The 17,370-nt window shown below is 41.6% G+C and overlaps 1 protein-coding gene across 5 annotated transcripts in view; it reads left to right on the forward strand.

Annotated features, from left to right (window-relative positions):
* TSNARE1 (t-SNARE domain containing 1) overlaps window positions 1-17,370 on the forward strand; it is a 469,040-nt gene that overhangs the window by 271,958 nt on the left and 179,712 nt on the right. For all 5 annotated transcript variants that reach the window (XM_064642560.1, XM_064642873.1, XM_064642791.1 and 2 more), the window contains one exon: window positions 12,625-12,697. In XM_064642560.1, coding sequence (XP_064498630.1) covers window positions 12,625-12,697 — 73 coding nt within the window. The remainder of the gene's footprint in view (window positions 1-12,624; window positions 12,698-17,370) is intronic.

The following is a 17,370-nucleotide window of genomic DNA, read 5'->3' on the forward strand; positions in this document are numbered from 1 at the left end:
TTCATATTTATTAATTGTCCTTTCTGTTCCATCACCTGAACCATTACTGAAAAACATTGGTTAATCCTGGATCCAGGAAAAACACAAGAACTTGGGGAATCATAAAATCATGGAATGGTTTGGATTGGAAGGAATCTTCAAGGACCATCTCATTCCAACCCCCCCTGCCATGGGCAGGGACACCTTCCACTAGCCCAGGTTGCTCAGAGTTCCATCCAAGCTGGCCTTGGACACTTCCAGGAATTGCTTCTCTGGGCAACCTGTGCCAGTCCCTCACTTTTGACAAATGCATAATTTGTTCTGCTTATTCTCCTGCTCTTTTTTGTACAACAGCAAATCATGCATTTGATTATTTTTCCCATCATATTCCCTATGAATTTTCAGTTTACAGTTGTCTCTCCTATTTCTCTAAAACTCTAAAGTTAGTGTTTATGAATCCCAGACAGTTTGAAAACCTTAATCTAAACTCCTCAAGCCCGTTCTTGGTTCTCCATTGGCTCTGAAGGAGCAAATTACTGAGCAGAAAAAGTAGGTGTAGCAGACATCAACAGCATTCACCAACTGTGCACTATAAATAACACTTCTTTCCTTTAGAGATTAAAATGACCCAGACTTTGTTCTGTTAGAGCATCTTCCCCCTCTGCCAATGACACATAAGCAAAAGGGATGAAGTAAAATGAATCATTAATTGTTTTAATGATATCTTTTGATCAGAGAGTGGGCTGCTTGTTCTTCCCAACTGGTGAAGGAGCCAACTAGGGAAGCTGTGCCGCTGGACCTGCTGGGTAGTTTTAACCAGAAACTGGAAATTTTCAACTGGATAGTAAGTACAGATACTTGGACAATAAAGTGAACTGTCATCTGGCCTTTAGTGTCTGCCTTAGACGTTGGCACCTTTTATGTGATAGGAAGGTGTGTGAGAAATGAGGGCATTTTGTCCTGCTTTTTCTATTAGAAATTTGGAGGTGATCCAGAAGGGAATAAATGAGGAAGAAGTATTAAGTATAATTTATGAAGAGAGATTACAGGAATTTACCAATTGCAGGCTCAGAAAGTGCAGCAGTGATTAGTTGAGCCATGATGACTGTGTAGAAATACTTGATGTGTAATAGCATTGAAAAAAAAAGGGGAGAATAATTTAAAATATTAAGGGTGAAGGTAGTAACAAATTGCCAAGTAGAAACAAAGGACAGATAGAAATAAATTAAATATAAAGACAAAAAATCCTTGAAGAATGAGATTAATAATTTTGGATATAATGGATATTTTTAAAATAGAAGGTCTCTCATGTACAGAATGGAGAATAAAACCATGTGAGGGTGTTTTGGAGGGTCAGCTTGCAGGAAGGAGGTGCCAACAATCAACCTTTCTTTTCTAAGTGCTTTAGCTGCAGTTGTAAATAATTGGCCCTCAGATACCTTTACTCAGCATTTGTGCCTTTCAGGTAACCTGCATTATTGACTGAAAATATGTAAGAAAAGTGTCAACAGAATATTCTGCATCCCACAGAGCCAAAATCTGGAAGAGTCTACAAAGACCATGGCATTTAGTTTTGAAATGAACTGGGAAATATGGGGCAGAGAGGATTTTTGACTCATATGGAGCAAGTATCTTCTCCTTGCCCAGTTTGCACCCTTGAGGAGACCATGAACCTTGGGTAGACCTTGGATGTGTAGTTCCTCATGGAGCTGGTGGTATCTGGAGTCCCTGATGTCCTGGACAGCCACATCTTACGTTTTGGCTGTGCCACTTCAGTGAGGAAAGAGGACAAGATCTCTGCTCTTGTGAGGTCCCACCTGGAGCATCCAGCTCTGGGACCCCCAACACAGGAGAGACCTTGACCTGTTGAAATGAGTCCAGAGGAGGCCACTAAGTTGATCAGAGGGCTGGAGCACCTCTTCTATGGAGACAGGCTGGGAGAGCTGGGACTATTCAGCCTGGAGAAGAAAAGGCTTCAGGGAGAATTTTTAGCACCTTCCAGTACCTAAAAGACAGCTGGAGAGGGACTTTTCACAAGGGCATGGAGTGACAGGACAAGGGGGAATGGCCTTAAGCTGAAGGAGGGTAGGTTTAGTTTGGATATTAGGAGACAATCTTTACCATAAGGATGGTGAGGCACTGGAACAGGTTGTCCAGGGAAGTTGTGGGTGCTCCATCCCTGGAAGTGTTCAAGAGCAGGCTGGACTGGGCTCTGATTAATCTGGTCTAGTGGAGGGTGTTCCTGCCCATGGCAAGAGGTTGGAACTAGCTGGTCTTTTAAGGTCCCTTCCAACCCAAACCATTCCGTGATTTCATGATTCCAATTTTCAGTGACCTCTTTAAGAGGTTGCAACTTCCTCTCTGCACCAAATCCATGGACTCCATTTGTAGTAAGGACTGATTTCTCTCCAAACTTTGGACAGGACACAGTAGTTTCAGCTATTTCCAAACAGAGAATTGGCAGCACAGCAGAGAATCGTGAAAAGATGCTGCATATTCCCCTTGTCCCTTTGTCTTTCTCCTTTCAGTTGGAGTTAGATGTTCTTTTTTAATTTGTCAAGAATAAATAGTGCACCTAAATGAATCACTCAGCTGATAGCTGCGGATCAGACTCTGCAATCAGTATTTTATTTAAGTAAAATAATTGAGTGGCAATGGATAATACATGACAGCTTAAGATTGCTCTAATTGCTTGGTTTCCCAGAACACTCCTAAAAAAGAAAATTAATTCCTCCATTGTATTTTTTTTCTGGCTGCATGACCCTCATGGAAATAAATCCAGAGTGAAGAATTAGTAGTGCTGCAAACAAAGTGCGAAAAGTGTTGAAGTTTTTGTCATAATCTTTGCCCAGTTTCTATTTTGGAAGATAACACACCACCTGCAATAAACTGCCTTTCCTGGGGCTGGTATCAGTCAGGGTGATAGATTGCAACTACTTCCCTCACTTCTCCTATTAGTTCATACATTGCAGCCTGGGGCAGGAAGAAGGAGATGTTAAAGGAAAAGTCAGGGTGTAAGATACTGGGTTTGGAGTTTGCTTATGGATTTTCATATCTTTGCTGACTTAACACTCAGGAGATCTTTTTCTCCTGAGCATCTACAAAAAGAGTGTAGCTGTAAATATTAAATGCATTTTATTTTCTTATTTCAAAAAGACTAAGTGTCCCCAACAAGCATTTCTATTGCATATAAAAAATAATAACTTTTTTTTTCATAGTTTGCTGTAAGAACTTGTATATCTTACTTTTTGCTGCTGTAGAGACCAATGGCTCATTGGAGCTCTTGGAGAGGAAGATAAATGTGCAGTACAGACTAATAGTTCCTGTTGGGCAGGTACCTAGCATGTGAAACACTCCATGACAATTGCACCTTATCAGTGGGTTTGTTGCCCAGCTCTTGCAGAAAGAATTGAGGGACCTGTTGCTTATAAAAGTTTTATCTTGGACAATTCTTTGTTTGCTATGGTTGTTACTTTTAACTTTTGTGTTTTATTTAATTTTTGTTGTCAGGGTGTCAGGCCAGCAAGTTTCACAAACAGTAAGCTACAACCTATATTATAGATACAAATGGATATTCTCTGATGGGAGAATCTTCATCTTCACTGAGTATTTTTATTTCTGGTCTATAAAGGCCACAATGTCAGGCATTTCATTATCTCTATATTTATTCACTTTGGGTTTTTCATGCAATTATTTTTGTGCCATTTGATTTCCCTATAAACATAGGTGAGTTAATTGAGAATGGACTCCTTAATTCAACTTCAGAAAGCTGGGGTAGGTGAGTTGGCAAAAAAGTCCCACAAAAATCTTTCCAGCATAACAGAAAACAGAAGCAATATTTCTGGTCCGTGAGTCTCTTTCATATCCAGCCCAAGGGTTTGTTGGAAACACAAGGATATTAATCTTCCTTTAGTGATGAAGTAAAAACTTGGTTGTAGGAGAGCGAGAGGTTGGATCTGTAGTGTGAGTTCAGATACTTTCTTTTGCAACCTTGAAAAAATAAATCATAGAGTCACAATGTTTGGGCTTGGAAGAGACCTTAAAGATCACCTGGTTCCAAAATCCTTGCCATGGATCAGGTTGCTTAGGGTTATTTCTTACAAATATGCATTAGAACATCCCAGAGACTGTGTTAGCAAAGTACAGGAACGTCAGACATTGAGTGAAGAGAAATAAAATTGGGGCATGTCCCATTTTGGAGAGCAGAGCAGATGTTCACTGGGCTGAGTAATGAAATCACTTCCCTCTTTATTAACTTAGATTAAATGTTAGGAATAATCCACTTAGTTGTGGATGATCCACTTAGTTTGTGGATCTTCATCTTTTGCTCTTTGTGGACTTTATGAGTGTCTGCTGGAAGAGGAGAGAGGTGGGGGTGTAGGAAGGGCAGTGCACTGCAAAATACATGAATGAACGTGCTCTCCTCCCTCGTGGATGATTTCTGAAACATATCTTTGTCTACTATGTCCCTTGGCTTTGTAGCACAGTTCCTTTGTTCCTCATACCCCTCTGACTCTTTTCCTCACTCGTGTGAAACCCCACCTGCAGTGCTGCTTCCAGCTCTGGGGTCCTCAGCACAGGAAGGACATAAAAGGAGGATCACAAAGATGATTAGAAGGATAGAGCACCTCTCCTGTGAAGAAAGACTGAGACAATTGGGATTGTTCAGCCTGGAGAAAAGAAGGCTCTGGAGTGACCTTATTGCAAATTTTCAGTACCTGATGGAGGTTGCAAGAAAGATGGAGAGGGATTTTTTACATGGACATGAAGCGATAAGACACAGTGAAGTGGCTTCAAATTGAAAGAACGTAGATTTAGATGGGATATTAGGAAGAAATTCTTCCCTGTGAGGGTGGAGAGGCCCTGGCACAGGTTGCCCAGAGAAGCTGTGACTGCCCCATCCCTGGAAGTGTCCAAGGCCAGGTTGGACAGGGCTTGGAGCAACCTGGGCTAGTGGAAGGTGTCCCTGCCCATGGCAAGTTGGTTGGAAAAAGATGTTTTTGAGGGTTCTTGCCATCCCAAACCATTCTTATGACTATGATACAAGTGTTTCCTCTCAGATTTCTCAGAGCCATTCCTGCTCTTGCTCTTCCTGTTATCAAACTCTCACAGCATTAACTTGAAGGCAAAATGCAATCAGTGCATCTTTTTTTTTTTTTCTTGTTAAAGCTAATCAAGGCAAACAAATTTTTATTTGATTTTATTTTTTGTTTCCTTGCCTGTTATCAGAACATATCAGTGTTTGTGCTTATCTTACACCAGGGTGTTTAACCAGGAGAAAGAAGCCTGAGATTTAAGGTCTGTTTTCTCTTGCTGTAGACAGAAACAGGCTGTGTTTATATCTCTGCAATCTGCTAAGCCTCCAATACTCATTTAACACCTGGTGTATGTTGGGGGCAAGCGAGATCTTAAATTATTATTAATATATCTATAGATACAATTGCCATTTATACAGGTGGGTGTGTTTGTGATACACTGGAATACATGGATATATGTGCCTGTATAAATACTCACATTTGCATACATATGTGAATTCACATACCTTTTTACAAACTGCTAAATTTAAATGAAATTTCGGGTATTAATTAATTTGAAGATCAAAATGAAAGTTAGTAACAGGAATGTTTTCTGTGATCTTTGATACTTTATCACATTTCCCAAATGTAAAGTGAGGATACCTACTTAAAAACAGAACTACTGATGACCTTCTTCATTAACACATCTCCTATTTCCAGATCCAAAGGGTTTTAAAAAAGGGCAAGCTACCTCTTCCTATCATTTACATTATTATATTTCCCTTAGACCACAACTCAGTTCTGACCTTCAGCACAGGCTTGGGGGTGATAATGCTCTCCTGAAAGAAAATATCTGCCTTGAACAATCTTCAGTCTGTATAAAATCAAACTGAGAGATGTGAAGCACGTGGGAGACAGGGGTAGCAATGCCAGTGTGATCCAGGTGTATGGCTGTGAAGCTTCAGGGAATGAGTGTAGATCAAAAGGGGGCTAAAAGACACTAACACAGCTCACAGTAACCTGCTCCCCATGTGTCACACACATTTTAGGAAGTATTGGAGATAATGATGCCTATCACTGAAATTTGCTGTCCAGACAGGATTTCAAATGAGGTTTGATGACTAAGAGGAGAAGAGCTTTCCAAGGGAACTGCCCATCATGGTCAGATTGCTGCTGGTGGGAAGACACACTGGGGGTGGCAGACAAGGTGGGTTGGAAGGTGGTAGAGAAGGTGAATCTTGTGTCCAACTCTTTCAAGTGAGATCGTTAAAACAAATAGTAACCACAGCAGGTGGGTGCCAGGAAGAGGCTGTGACCCCGTGGAGAACCTGAGCTGGAGCGGGCTCCTGGCAGGACCTGTGGCCCCATGGAAAGAGGAGCCCACACTGGAGCAGGTTTACTTTCAGGACTTCTGACCCCGTGGGGGACCAAGGCTGGAGCAGCCTGTTCCTGAAGGAATGCACCCTGTGGGAGGGACCCACACTGGAGCAGTTCATGAAGAACTGCAGCCCATGGGAAGAACCCAGGTTAGAGAAGTTTGAGGAGGACTGTCTGCCGTGAGAGGGACCCCACAGTGGAGCTGGGGAAGAGTGTGAGGAGTCCTAGCCCTGAGGAGGAAGGAGCAGCAGACACAACATGTGATGAACTGGCTGCAGCCCCCATTCCCTGTCCCCCCTGCACCATGCTGGGGGAGGAAACTGGGAGTAAAGTCAAGTCCTGGAAGAAGGGAGGAGTGGATGAAAGGTGTTTTTAAGATTTTGGTTTATTTCTCATTACTCTGCTCTTATTTGCTTGGTAATAAATTAATCTAATTTCCCCAAGTGCAGTCTGTTCTGCCTGTGATGGTAATTGGTGAGTGATCTCTCTGTGTCCTTATATCAACCCACAAACCTTTCATTATATTTTCTTTCCTTTCCATGTCTAGCTGAGGAGGGGGGTGACAGAGCAGCTTTGGTAGGCACCTGACATTCAGCCAAGGTCAACCCAGCACAGACAGAATGAATATTACTGACTGGCTGGTTGCAAGATCTCTCTTTGTTCATCCCACCCTCTGCAGTGGCCTCAGCTCTCTCTGATGACCTCGGGGCATCTCACCTTCCGCAACCTCTCCATTTGGCTTTTGGGGAACAGGAACACCCTCCATGAGCTGGTGTCCCCAGGTAGATGCTGGACTGGCATTCCAAAGCTTGGCATAACTATTTTAATTATGCAGAGCAGTGCTGCACTCCCTGAGATGACACAGACCTCTAAGACAGCAAAACAGAGAGGAGGCTCACACAAGCGAGCAAGAGGGAGAGAGAAACTCCACACACTGGCTGTTGTTGAGTCCCAGAGGAGACCTAACTCAGTCTGTAATTGCTGTTCTGGATAGCTTCTGCCCTCAGAACAATTTTCTGCTGGTCTGTTGTTGCTTAGGCTGAATCAGGTTGATTTATAGAATGTCATTTTTTTCTCCCCAGCCATAGACAAGAGAAAAATATTTGTTGAAAGGCTGTTGCAGCAAGATTTAGTTTCTGCCCATCTCGCATCAGAAGCTTGCTCAGGTTTTATGTTATTTTTTTTTTCCCTTTCCATTCTCTCAGAAAAGAACGAGGACAGAAAAACACCATGCTTTGATTATTATTTCCGTGTCCACACATGGTGGACCACAGGGTAGGAGACACCCCAAGGGGGTTGCTGGTGGGACAACACACAAGGAGCATCTCAGCATCTCTTTGGTAAAACATAACAGACACTATAAAGGGTTGTTGGTTTGCTTTTCTTGTTTCTTTTTTTTTTTTCTCCCCCCAAAGATAACAGGCACCAGGGTTTTGTTTTGCTTTATTTTGTTTTGAAGTGCTCCCTTATGGAGAAATGCACACATGGATGTTATATTACATCTTTCAGAATCCCCTCTAGGTTGATTTTACAGCTCTCCTGGATGCTTGTTGCAGAGCAGAAGATGGGGTAGAACAAAACCTCATTGTAGAATTCAGCATCTCCTGAATATGGAGTCAGCAATTAATTTACATGCTGCTTTACAGTCCTTTAAAAAAAAAAAAAAGGATGGCTGGTTTGTGAGTAAACACAAAAGCACATGTGCTAAATAGGATAGACCACTGATACTTTTGATCCCATTTTTATACAAACCTAAGGCAAACATTCCTGGAAATAAATGTGACTCTTCCCTTGAGGACCTGAGCTGACACTGATAAAGGAGTCTGGGATGTGGCTACATGTGAGAGAGGAATTATTGACAACACAGGCTTATTCTGTGTCCTTTTTGAGGAGAACAAGTTCCCCTCTCTGGTTTATTTAATACCATTCCCATGGCTGGAATACAGAAGTGTCCTTAGGACATCATTAAGGTCAGGGTTATGTTAAAAGTTTTCAGTGTGCATAAATCTTCACCCCACAAAGCAGGAGAGTAGAAGACAGAGGAGGTTTACTTATTTGCTGTCTTGGTAAATGCTCCAGTAATGCTCATTCCATGGGGAAATGGGCTGCTGGGATTTATTATATGGTTGTTCCCTCATTGGTGACAGTTTTATAACCCAACTTGGTCACAGATTATTTTCAAAAATATAGAAATTATGGTCTTGTTAAAGTAAAAAATGGGAAATTGAAATTCTAGTTTGTCTGCAAAATCATATTTCCAACCCTTTTTCTGCCTGAGTTGGAAATTCAGAACTTTTTCCAAAATATCTGTATTTTGCAGTGACATTATTGCCTTACTGAGTCAGGTTAAATGACTCAAATACTCCTGCCATTTTAACAGTATTTTCTGCTAAGAAGTTTCCAAACTAACTTTGCCTAGTGAGAGTTGATCCCCCAGATCTTTAGGGCCCCAAACTCTTTCATTTCTCTGGTTTTCTCACCTGACACTTTTCTGCTTTTTTTGGTCATCTTCAGCTACTGCCATTTCATTTTACTGTTGACTAGTTTAATTCTTTTTGTTCCAGCATGGATGTCATTTAATCCTGTCTAATCCGAACAATGGATTTCTCCTTTTGAAAAAAAAAATTAAAAAAACCCAAAAATCGTTTAAAAAAAAAAAAAAAGAGAAGAAAAGAGGATTTAGATGAAAGAGTTTAAATCTGTCTCCCTCTTGCTGCAGAATTTAGTGAATGACTTGATGCCAGGTTGGTGTTAATTAAAACCCAAGAAGCCCCAGCCTGGTGAGCTGGCAGCATTTTTGGGATGGTCCTGGCTGTTGTACTCCTGGTTTCTGTGGAGTGAAAGAGATTTATGAGGAGCTGTATTTCCCTGTGGATTCTGCAGAGTGTGTGCAAACATGGGAAACCAAAGGGAATCTGATTTTACTAAACAAACTCTCATGCCTGGCAAGTTCAGAGCTACTTGGGGATGGAGCCAACCTGGCACGAAGGAGCAGGAGTGTAGCTCCAAGGGATATTCCGTTCTGGAAGGTCTTTATGTCTGGGTATTTTTCTTTCTTCTATTTCTCCTTTTGTTTTGCTTACACATATCAGGGACTCTGAAACTTCGCCTTGCCAGGTTAAATTATTCAGCAGATTCTTTGCTTCAGGTCAGGTTGCTTTGTGTTCTGTGCCTTATAACTCACTCCTGTTTGGTTTTCCTTAAGTATAGGAGTCACAGTTTTTCCTTCCTAAGCACTCAGCTCTGGTTCTAACTAATATATATTTGCTAAACAATAATTTTAAGTGTTGTTACAATGTTATGAGAAGGATCTGTACTGAGCAGCAGCAGATGGCTGGTTCATTCCAAGCACCTGAATATAAATGGCAAAGCTGAACCAGCACTGAATTTCCTTTCTCGTTCTTCCCTTCTTCCCATAATATCTGGGCATCAGAACACAAGCAGTCTAACTCCTCGTGGTTAAATTAGTTGAGAAGAACCTTATAAGAAATCAATGTATCATCTGATCTGTCTTAGACTGAATTGCCCTCTTGTTTTATTCCAGTGGAGATACTTGAGGTGGGTGGGGGGTGTATATAATTCAATATATTGCAATAAAATCTATATAACCAAATTTATGTGCTAAAACATGTTCAGGAGTTTTAAGTCACATTCACTTAAAGCGCTCGAAAAAAAGCAGAACAAAATAAAACAGGCTGAAGTGTAGAGAGAATTGTGTTTATATTGCAAGGAACAGAAACCAAAATCTGATGTCAGTGGCAATTTAACCAAAAGAGACAAATGAGGCTTTTTTAGTATTGTTATTTGTTTGTTTAATTTTTCCTTAATCATCTTTTGCTAAGTGGTTAAACCAGAGCAGAACAACACATTAAAGTTAATTCTCGGTTCTTCACATTTTGCTAAACTTCAGTTTTCTCCTTTGAAAGATTTTTGCAAAAAGCTCAGAAAACTTCCCCACCCCAAAAAAATCACAACTAATTTCTCCTCGTTTCCTGGCAGTGATTTACTACCACAGCGCTCAAGTGCAATCTCAAGTTACTTAAACTTAATTGTTTTTCAAAATATTCTGCAGTATTTACAAGTTAGGAATAACACCATCCATAATTAGAGCTTCATTGTGCTTGACAAGTGAAGGAATGAAATGCATTTTGTGATGCATTACTCAGTCTTTGATTGTTGGTTTGGTTTTTTTTTTTCTTTCTTATGATTTCCCAGCTTTTTAAACCTTTTGTTTTTTTGTTTTGTTTTGTTTTTTTTTTCTATATCTTCAGTTATTCAACAGTTTGGTATGTTTTAGAATTCACAGTGTGACTCCCAGGCTTCATTGCAAATTGATGCAATTCTCTGATTAAATGTTATGCCAATTATATTCTCACAGCAAACTTCAGTAGAAGGACTTGGGTTCATTTTGCACCATTTTCTAGATTTGCCAGTAAGCAAAATGAGTTCTTTGAAAGTGGGGTGGAAGCGACCAGGCTCTTTGGCATGATTGTGGAATCACAGGACGGGTGAGGTTGGAAGGGACCACAGTGAGTCATCTGGTCCAACCTCCTTGCTCAAGAAAGGAGCACATGGCACAGGATTGTGTCCAGCTGGTTCTGAGATATCTCCAATGAAGGACACTCCACACATTCTCTGGGCAACCTGCACAGTAAAGAAATTCTTCCTCATGTTCAGGTGGAACTTCCTGGGCATCAGTTCCTGCCCATTCCTCATGTCCCATTGCTGGACCCCTCCAAGCAGAGCCTGGTCCATCCTCTGCCCCCTCCCTGCACACACGGACAGACATGGGTGAGGTCCCCTCTCAGTGTCTCCTCTTGAGGCTGAACAGCTCCAGCTCCCTCAGCCTTTCCTCATAAGAGAGATGTTCCATCCCTTCATCATCTTTGTAGCCTCCACTGGACCTGCTCCAGGAGCTCCATGTCTCTCTTGTCCTGAGGAGCCCAGAACTGGACACAGTTCTCCAGATGTGCCTCACCAGGGCTGAGTGGAGTGGCAGAATCACCTCCCTGACCTGCTGATGATGCTCTTCTGAATGCATCCCAGGATACCATTGGCCTTCTTGTCCCCCGGGACACACTGCTGGTCATGGACAGCTTGTTGTCCACCAGAACCAACAGGTCCTTCTCCACGGAGCTGCTCCAACATCTCCAGCCAGGTGGACTTGAGTTGCAACAGGACCCAAACAGATAAATGATTTACTGTGCAATTGGTGTCAGGAGAAGCAGATTCTTAGGAAATGTCTTCAATGCTTCAGAAAGCATCCAGGGCTGAATTGCCCACTACAAGGTTGACATGGACACACTGTTTGCCAGACAATGGAGTCTCCATCCTTGGAAACAGCCAAAACCAAGGGAACATGGCCCTGAGCAACCTGCTTTAATTGTCTGCTCTGAGAAGGAGTGTTGGACTAAATGATTTCCAGAGGTTCCTGCCAATTTTAATGTTTCTGTGATTCTCTAATTTGTACAGCTTAAAAAAAAAATACATCCTCTTTGAGTGTCTGTTTTTCTGCTCTGGTAATGTTGCTGTGCTGCTAGTGCATTTAGCAGTGTCTTTATTATTATGTCTATTATTGCTAAATTAATTCTTTTTATAAGAGACAGTGTCGTATGAAGTCAACATATGCTCACATTTGCTCTTTTATATGATAAGTGTTCGGAAATGAAGGAAACAAACTCATGGGCAATTTACTGTGTTTTCACTGAGAAAATGTCAGTGCTGAACCCAGTTACTCCTTTTTTTTTTTTTTTTTTTTTTTTTGCTACTTGAAAACATATAAATGAATCTGTTAATCAAACAGCTCTTTCCTTGTTGCCTCACCAATGAGATTTCAAACTCAGTGAGTTTTTGATGGTATCTCCATCAGTTTATGAATAGCATCTTATCAGATGGATGCTGTGCTGAAACATGGCCTTTTCCTGTGTAAGAATCCACACTCTGTTTGCTGCTGTTGTTTTTATTGTTGTTTTTCCTTAGTCCTCCACAATTCTGAAAAGCAGCCATAAAATCTGATCATTCTACTTGTTTCCTTCACAAAGCTGGAGTCAGCTGGTTGACTTGGATCCAGCAAACCATGGCTCTAAGGGACTATTTTATTGACTGTGGGAGCATTATAACTTTCTCTTTTACTTCCACACGGATAAAGATTTCTGGGTTTGTGTTTTAATTTGCAGAGCTGGACTGTGGAATGTACCTGTTATGCTTGGATATTCCCCATTCCTTGTTAATATTGGACTTTCTGTCTTTTCAGAGTGACATGTTGGATGTGAACCAGATCATTAAAGACCTGGCCTCCATGGTGCATGAGCAAGGAGATGCAATAGGTAGGTGTCACATTTAAATTATGGGCTTTATTACCCTCTTCCACCACTCCAGTGTGATATTGTCCCTCATGAACAGCTCTTTGTTGATGCTGTGATTATTTTCCTTGGGGTTTGGGGCATTTCGTACATCCAGAAATGTTTTGATGTGACAAACTGCCCTGTGCAATAGGGTTCTTGTGTTAAGGATAATTTGCTGGTATATTTAGCATAAAATACAATTCACAGGGAGATGAATCTGTTCCTTTTTTTGACTGTAAAAAGGAAGCTGAAGAATATATGACATTAACTGGAAAGGGATCCAATTCTTCCTTTCTACCTGGAACTGTAATTAAAAAGCAATAGTAGTAGCAATTATTGTTGTGATTATTGATGATGGTAGAAAAAATTAAGCAGCTTGATTTTCCCAAATAGAATTTTCATTCCACGTTGCAGGGTGTGTCTAATTAAATCTAAGAAGCCTGGTACCATGATGTGCTCATATGCATGGTCTGAAGTGGCTGCCCATTAGTTGCCCTCCTCAAGGAGAAAATTGGGAAAAGAGAAGAGAGGAACCCCTGGTATTATCTTTAAGAGCAGACCATCACTGACAGCCACCAATTTTTGTGAATAGAGAGATAAGAAACAGTGGATCAACTCCCTCTGACCTTTGTCACTGCTCTCTTCTGATTAACTTAACAAAAATCAGACTTTTTCTCTATTTCTTTTTTTGTGTATGTGCTTCTGAAGCAACTGCCTCCTTCCAAATTTGAGAGCTAATAGTCCTAAAGGCTGGTTGAGGGACCTAAACTCCAGAGCAGCAAGATTTGTGGGGATATTTCTAACCTGCAGCATTCAGCTGAAGTTCTCGCTGACGCTCCTGGGAGCAGGATCAAGTCCTTAGACAGCCATATGTAGATCATAAAAGAAACTCTTCTCTGCTGTTTATTAATCACTCTGGATTTTTTTGCCAAGCCCATACCTTTGCAAGTCTACATTAGCATAAGATATTTTCTTTTGCACTGAAATGAGGTAGTTACACCCTTCTGAGAAATTCAGTTTACAGGGGCAGGGAAAAAAAAAAATCAAAATTATATTTAAAACTCATTTTTTATCTTTTTTTTTTTATTTTAATACTACTTTGAAAGCTTATTTTTGTACATGGATAACTTTGGAGCCTGATTCATCTCTAAAAGCACATCAGATGCTAATGCCCTGAGGGACATGACAACATATATCAGCTAGCTTCAAGATCCTCATAACTCCTTTTCTTGAGGCAATATTTATTATTTTAAGATGTTACCCATGCATAGAAGCCACCCCAGTACTAACTTTCCTGTGAGAAGACGTTAGACTAAGTAGGACATTTTGTCTTTGAGACAGCATAAGGTTGTTGTTGCTCTTCTCTTGTTGTTCTCCTTTTACACTGCAGCAGATTTTTAATGGTTTCTTTAGGACTATCTTTTAATCCTGACAGCCAGTCAGGGCGTCTTCCCAACCAGTTGCTGAAGGGTCCTACTGTTTATCTTTTGACATTCAAGTTACACAAAAGTGAGATTAAGAATCGGAGGCAAAGGGAGTTGAAACCCCCACAGTGAAAATTCAGTGATGACAAGAGACAATTCTTTTGTCACTTGGTTCATTTTTTAATGCATCCATCTTACATGCATGAAATGAAAGCTCTTTGTGTGCTTGTTTAGAAAACACAGGGAAGATACAGAACCAGGGAATATGGGACATGCATCTCAGCAAAATGCTCCCAGGGCTGTGGAGCAAACGCTGCCTGGGTTCACCTGAGCAGGGGAGAGTTGTGGGAAGAGCTTATCTGGTCTGTGCATGGCACAGGCAGAGCAATCCATGCTTCTCACAGAAACCTAAAAGGAATTTTTCCAGCATATGGGCCATTTCCTTAATGAACACATCGAGGAAACTCCCTTGGGGAGAGAGCAATTTCTGCCATGCAAGGAAGAAATAGAATGCAGACTCGGGGAACCACATCTCTGTTATTTTATGTCTTCAGCAAATAAACTCCGTCCCTGTGTTCCTGGTCATGGCATATCTTTGCTACAAATATTTAGTTAAGCTTTACCATATCAGTGAGTCCAAGCCCTCAAAGCCAAAACAAGTTGGTGGATTGGGTTACCTATGAGAAAACAGAGTCCTTCCAACACAATCTGACAGGAGTTCTCGGCAAAAACATCCCTGTGCAGCTTCATCACACAAGGTGCTGATGAGGGGAAAGGGTGCAAGGAGGAGGACAGTAATGGGTGAAATCAATAATTGGCTGTAAATTGGTGTTGTTTACATGGGTTTTGGTTCCATGGGACCCTGTTTAGGGATTAGCAGCTTCTTGGGAGAGATGGGATCCACCTCATAATGAGGACATTAAACTAGTAATGATGGGGGAGGGAGGGGTGACCAACAGACAGGATTGCTGGAAAAAGGACATGGGGTGGTGTGGCAGGAAGGGTTCACAAAGTCATCAAAATGGGATTGTGGGCATGGTTACCTCTAGCACTTCATGTGAACATGGAAATGCCTGCAAAGCACCTCTGTCATAGACAAATATCCCAAATCCTCTTCAGGAACTGAACATGCTGAGGCTCACCTCTGAAGTGCCTGGGTGCTAGTTCACACAGCGTGGGGAATAAACTTGAGGAGTTAGAGATCTGTGGGAAGTTACAGGGCTGCAATTTTGTTGGGATCATGGAGGTGGAACAGGTTGGCTCCCAGGATGAAGCGTTGAATTGGAGGGATATGGGCTCTTCAGGAAGGACAGGAAAGGAAGATGAGGAGGAAGAGTTGCCCTTTATGTGAGGGAGAAGCTGGAGTGCATGGGATGCTGCCTGGGAATGGATGAGGAGCTGATGGAGAGCTTATGGTCAGGATTAAAAAGAGGACAGGCAAAGTGTCCTCTGCAGACACATAGGAACAGCCTCACATTTACAGAGTCTGGTCCTCATGGGGGATTTCAGCCACCCCAGTATCTGGTGGAAGGACATCAGGGCATAAATGTTGCAGGAGGTTCTGGAGTGCACTGATGACAACTTTGGGGACCTGATGTACAAATGTCAAGATCTCCAGATGGCCAGAAGAGGACATGTCCACCAAACTTTACTGTCATGGCAGCACAAGGGTCCTTCAGCCAAAGTATCCAAGGATTAAGGACTTGGGACTGTGAGAAGTAAATTATGTTGGAGGGGGTTGTTACAGCAGCAATCACTACTTTCCATACTCATAGATGGCCACTCAACTGAACTGTAAGTTCATCAGAAGTCTGAAACATTCCCAGTATTTTAATACTGAACATGACTATTTTACATGTGCAAGCTTTCACTTTCATTGCCCATGGTGGGATATGTAGACAAAGTTCTGTGGAATCAGTTTTGTAACTTGTTTTAGGGAGAAGAGAATCCTTAAATCCCCAGTTTCTCTGAAGAAAGTCTCAACAACACAGCTGCCAATACTTATATTGGTACCTGATGAAGTGGATATTTGTCCTTTTGTTGTAGGCTCCTGTTTGTCTTGTAACAGAGAATAAAGAGGACCCAAATAACACAGTTATTGATTTATCTGTGCCCATAGCAAAAGGAAATGCTGTTCTGTGTTTTAGAAGGGCTATTTTTCCATCCTACCTCTGTATTAACCGTAATAGTTATGCCAGAATAACCAGGTAGACCTACATCCCTTATCTAAACTACTCTGATTCAATCTTCACCACTTATTCACTGTTTATAGCTCCATCACATTTCTCAAAGCCACAAGGAAAGACCCATATTGTGCTGAAAACATTTCAAACTTTTGAAAGAGCCATGTTTCTTCCTCTTTTGAACAGTTCTGGAACCAAACTTTTGCTGGTGTATCTATAACCTCCTCAACTCCTTACAACGGGAAGAGATCCCAAGATCACATACCAGGCACTTATTTTAAAAGTACAACAGCACAGACACAGGAAGTATTTTACCAATCCTCCCCTTCTTTGTCCAGACCAAATGCAGACAAATCTATCTTTACACAACAAAACCCGCTGGCTGAAAGAATCATAGAACCACAGATTGAGTTGGAAAGGACCCTCAAGACCATCCAGTTCCAAACCCCCTGATGTGGACACCTTCCACTAGACCAGATTGCTTCAAGCCCTGTCCAACCTGACCTTGAACACTTCCAGGGATGGGGCATCCACAGCTTCTCTGAGCAGCCTCTTCCAAGGCCTCACCACCCTCACAGTCAAGAATTTTTCCTAATACCTAATCTGAATCTACTCTCTTTTAGTTTGAAGCCATTCCCCCTTGTCCTGTCACTCCAGGCGCTTGTAAAAAGTCCCTCTCCATGTTTCTTGCAGCTCCCTTCAGGTACTTGAAGGCCACAATTAAGTCACCCCAAAGCCTTCTCTTCTCCAGGCTGAACAATCCCAATTCTCTCAGCCTGTCCTCATAGTAGAGGTGCTCCATCTCTCTAATTACCTGGTGGCCTCCTCTGGACTTGCTGGAACAGACCAATATCCTGCTGTGTGAAGCTAAAGACTTCCTCAGACTTTCTTTTCCCACCGATACTTATCCAGACTTAGGTCTTGGTGCTACTAAGGTTTCATTTCACTCTTGAAGTTGGGGCATTTTATATCTGAAAATAACAGGGTGGAGAAACTTCTTAACATGATCTAAAGTCAGTGCTCCCTCACTTAAATATCTCCACATGGC

The sequence above is a fragment of the Pseudopipra pipra genome, chromosome 1, assembly GCF_036250125.1.
Source record: "Pseudopipra pipra isolate bDixPip1 chromosome 1, bDixPip1.hap1, whole genome shotgun sequence".
NCBI classification, from domain to species: Eukaryota; Metazoa; Chordata; class Aves; order Passeriformes; family Pipridae; genus Pseudopipra; species Pseudopipra pipra.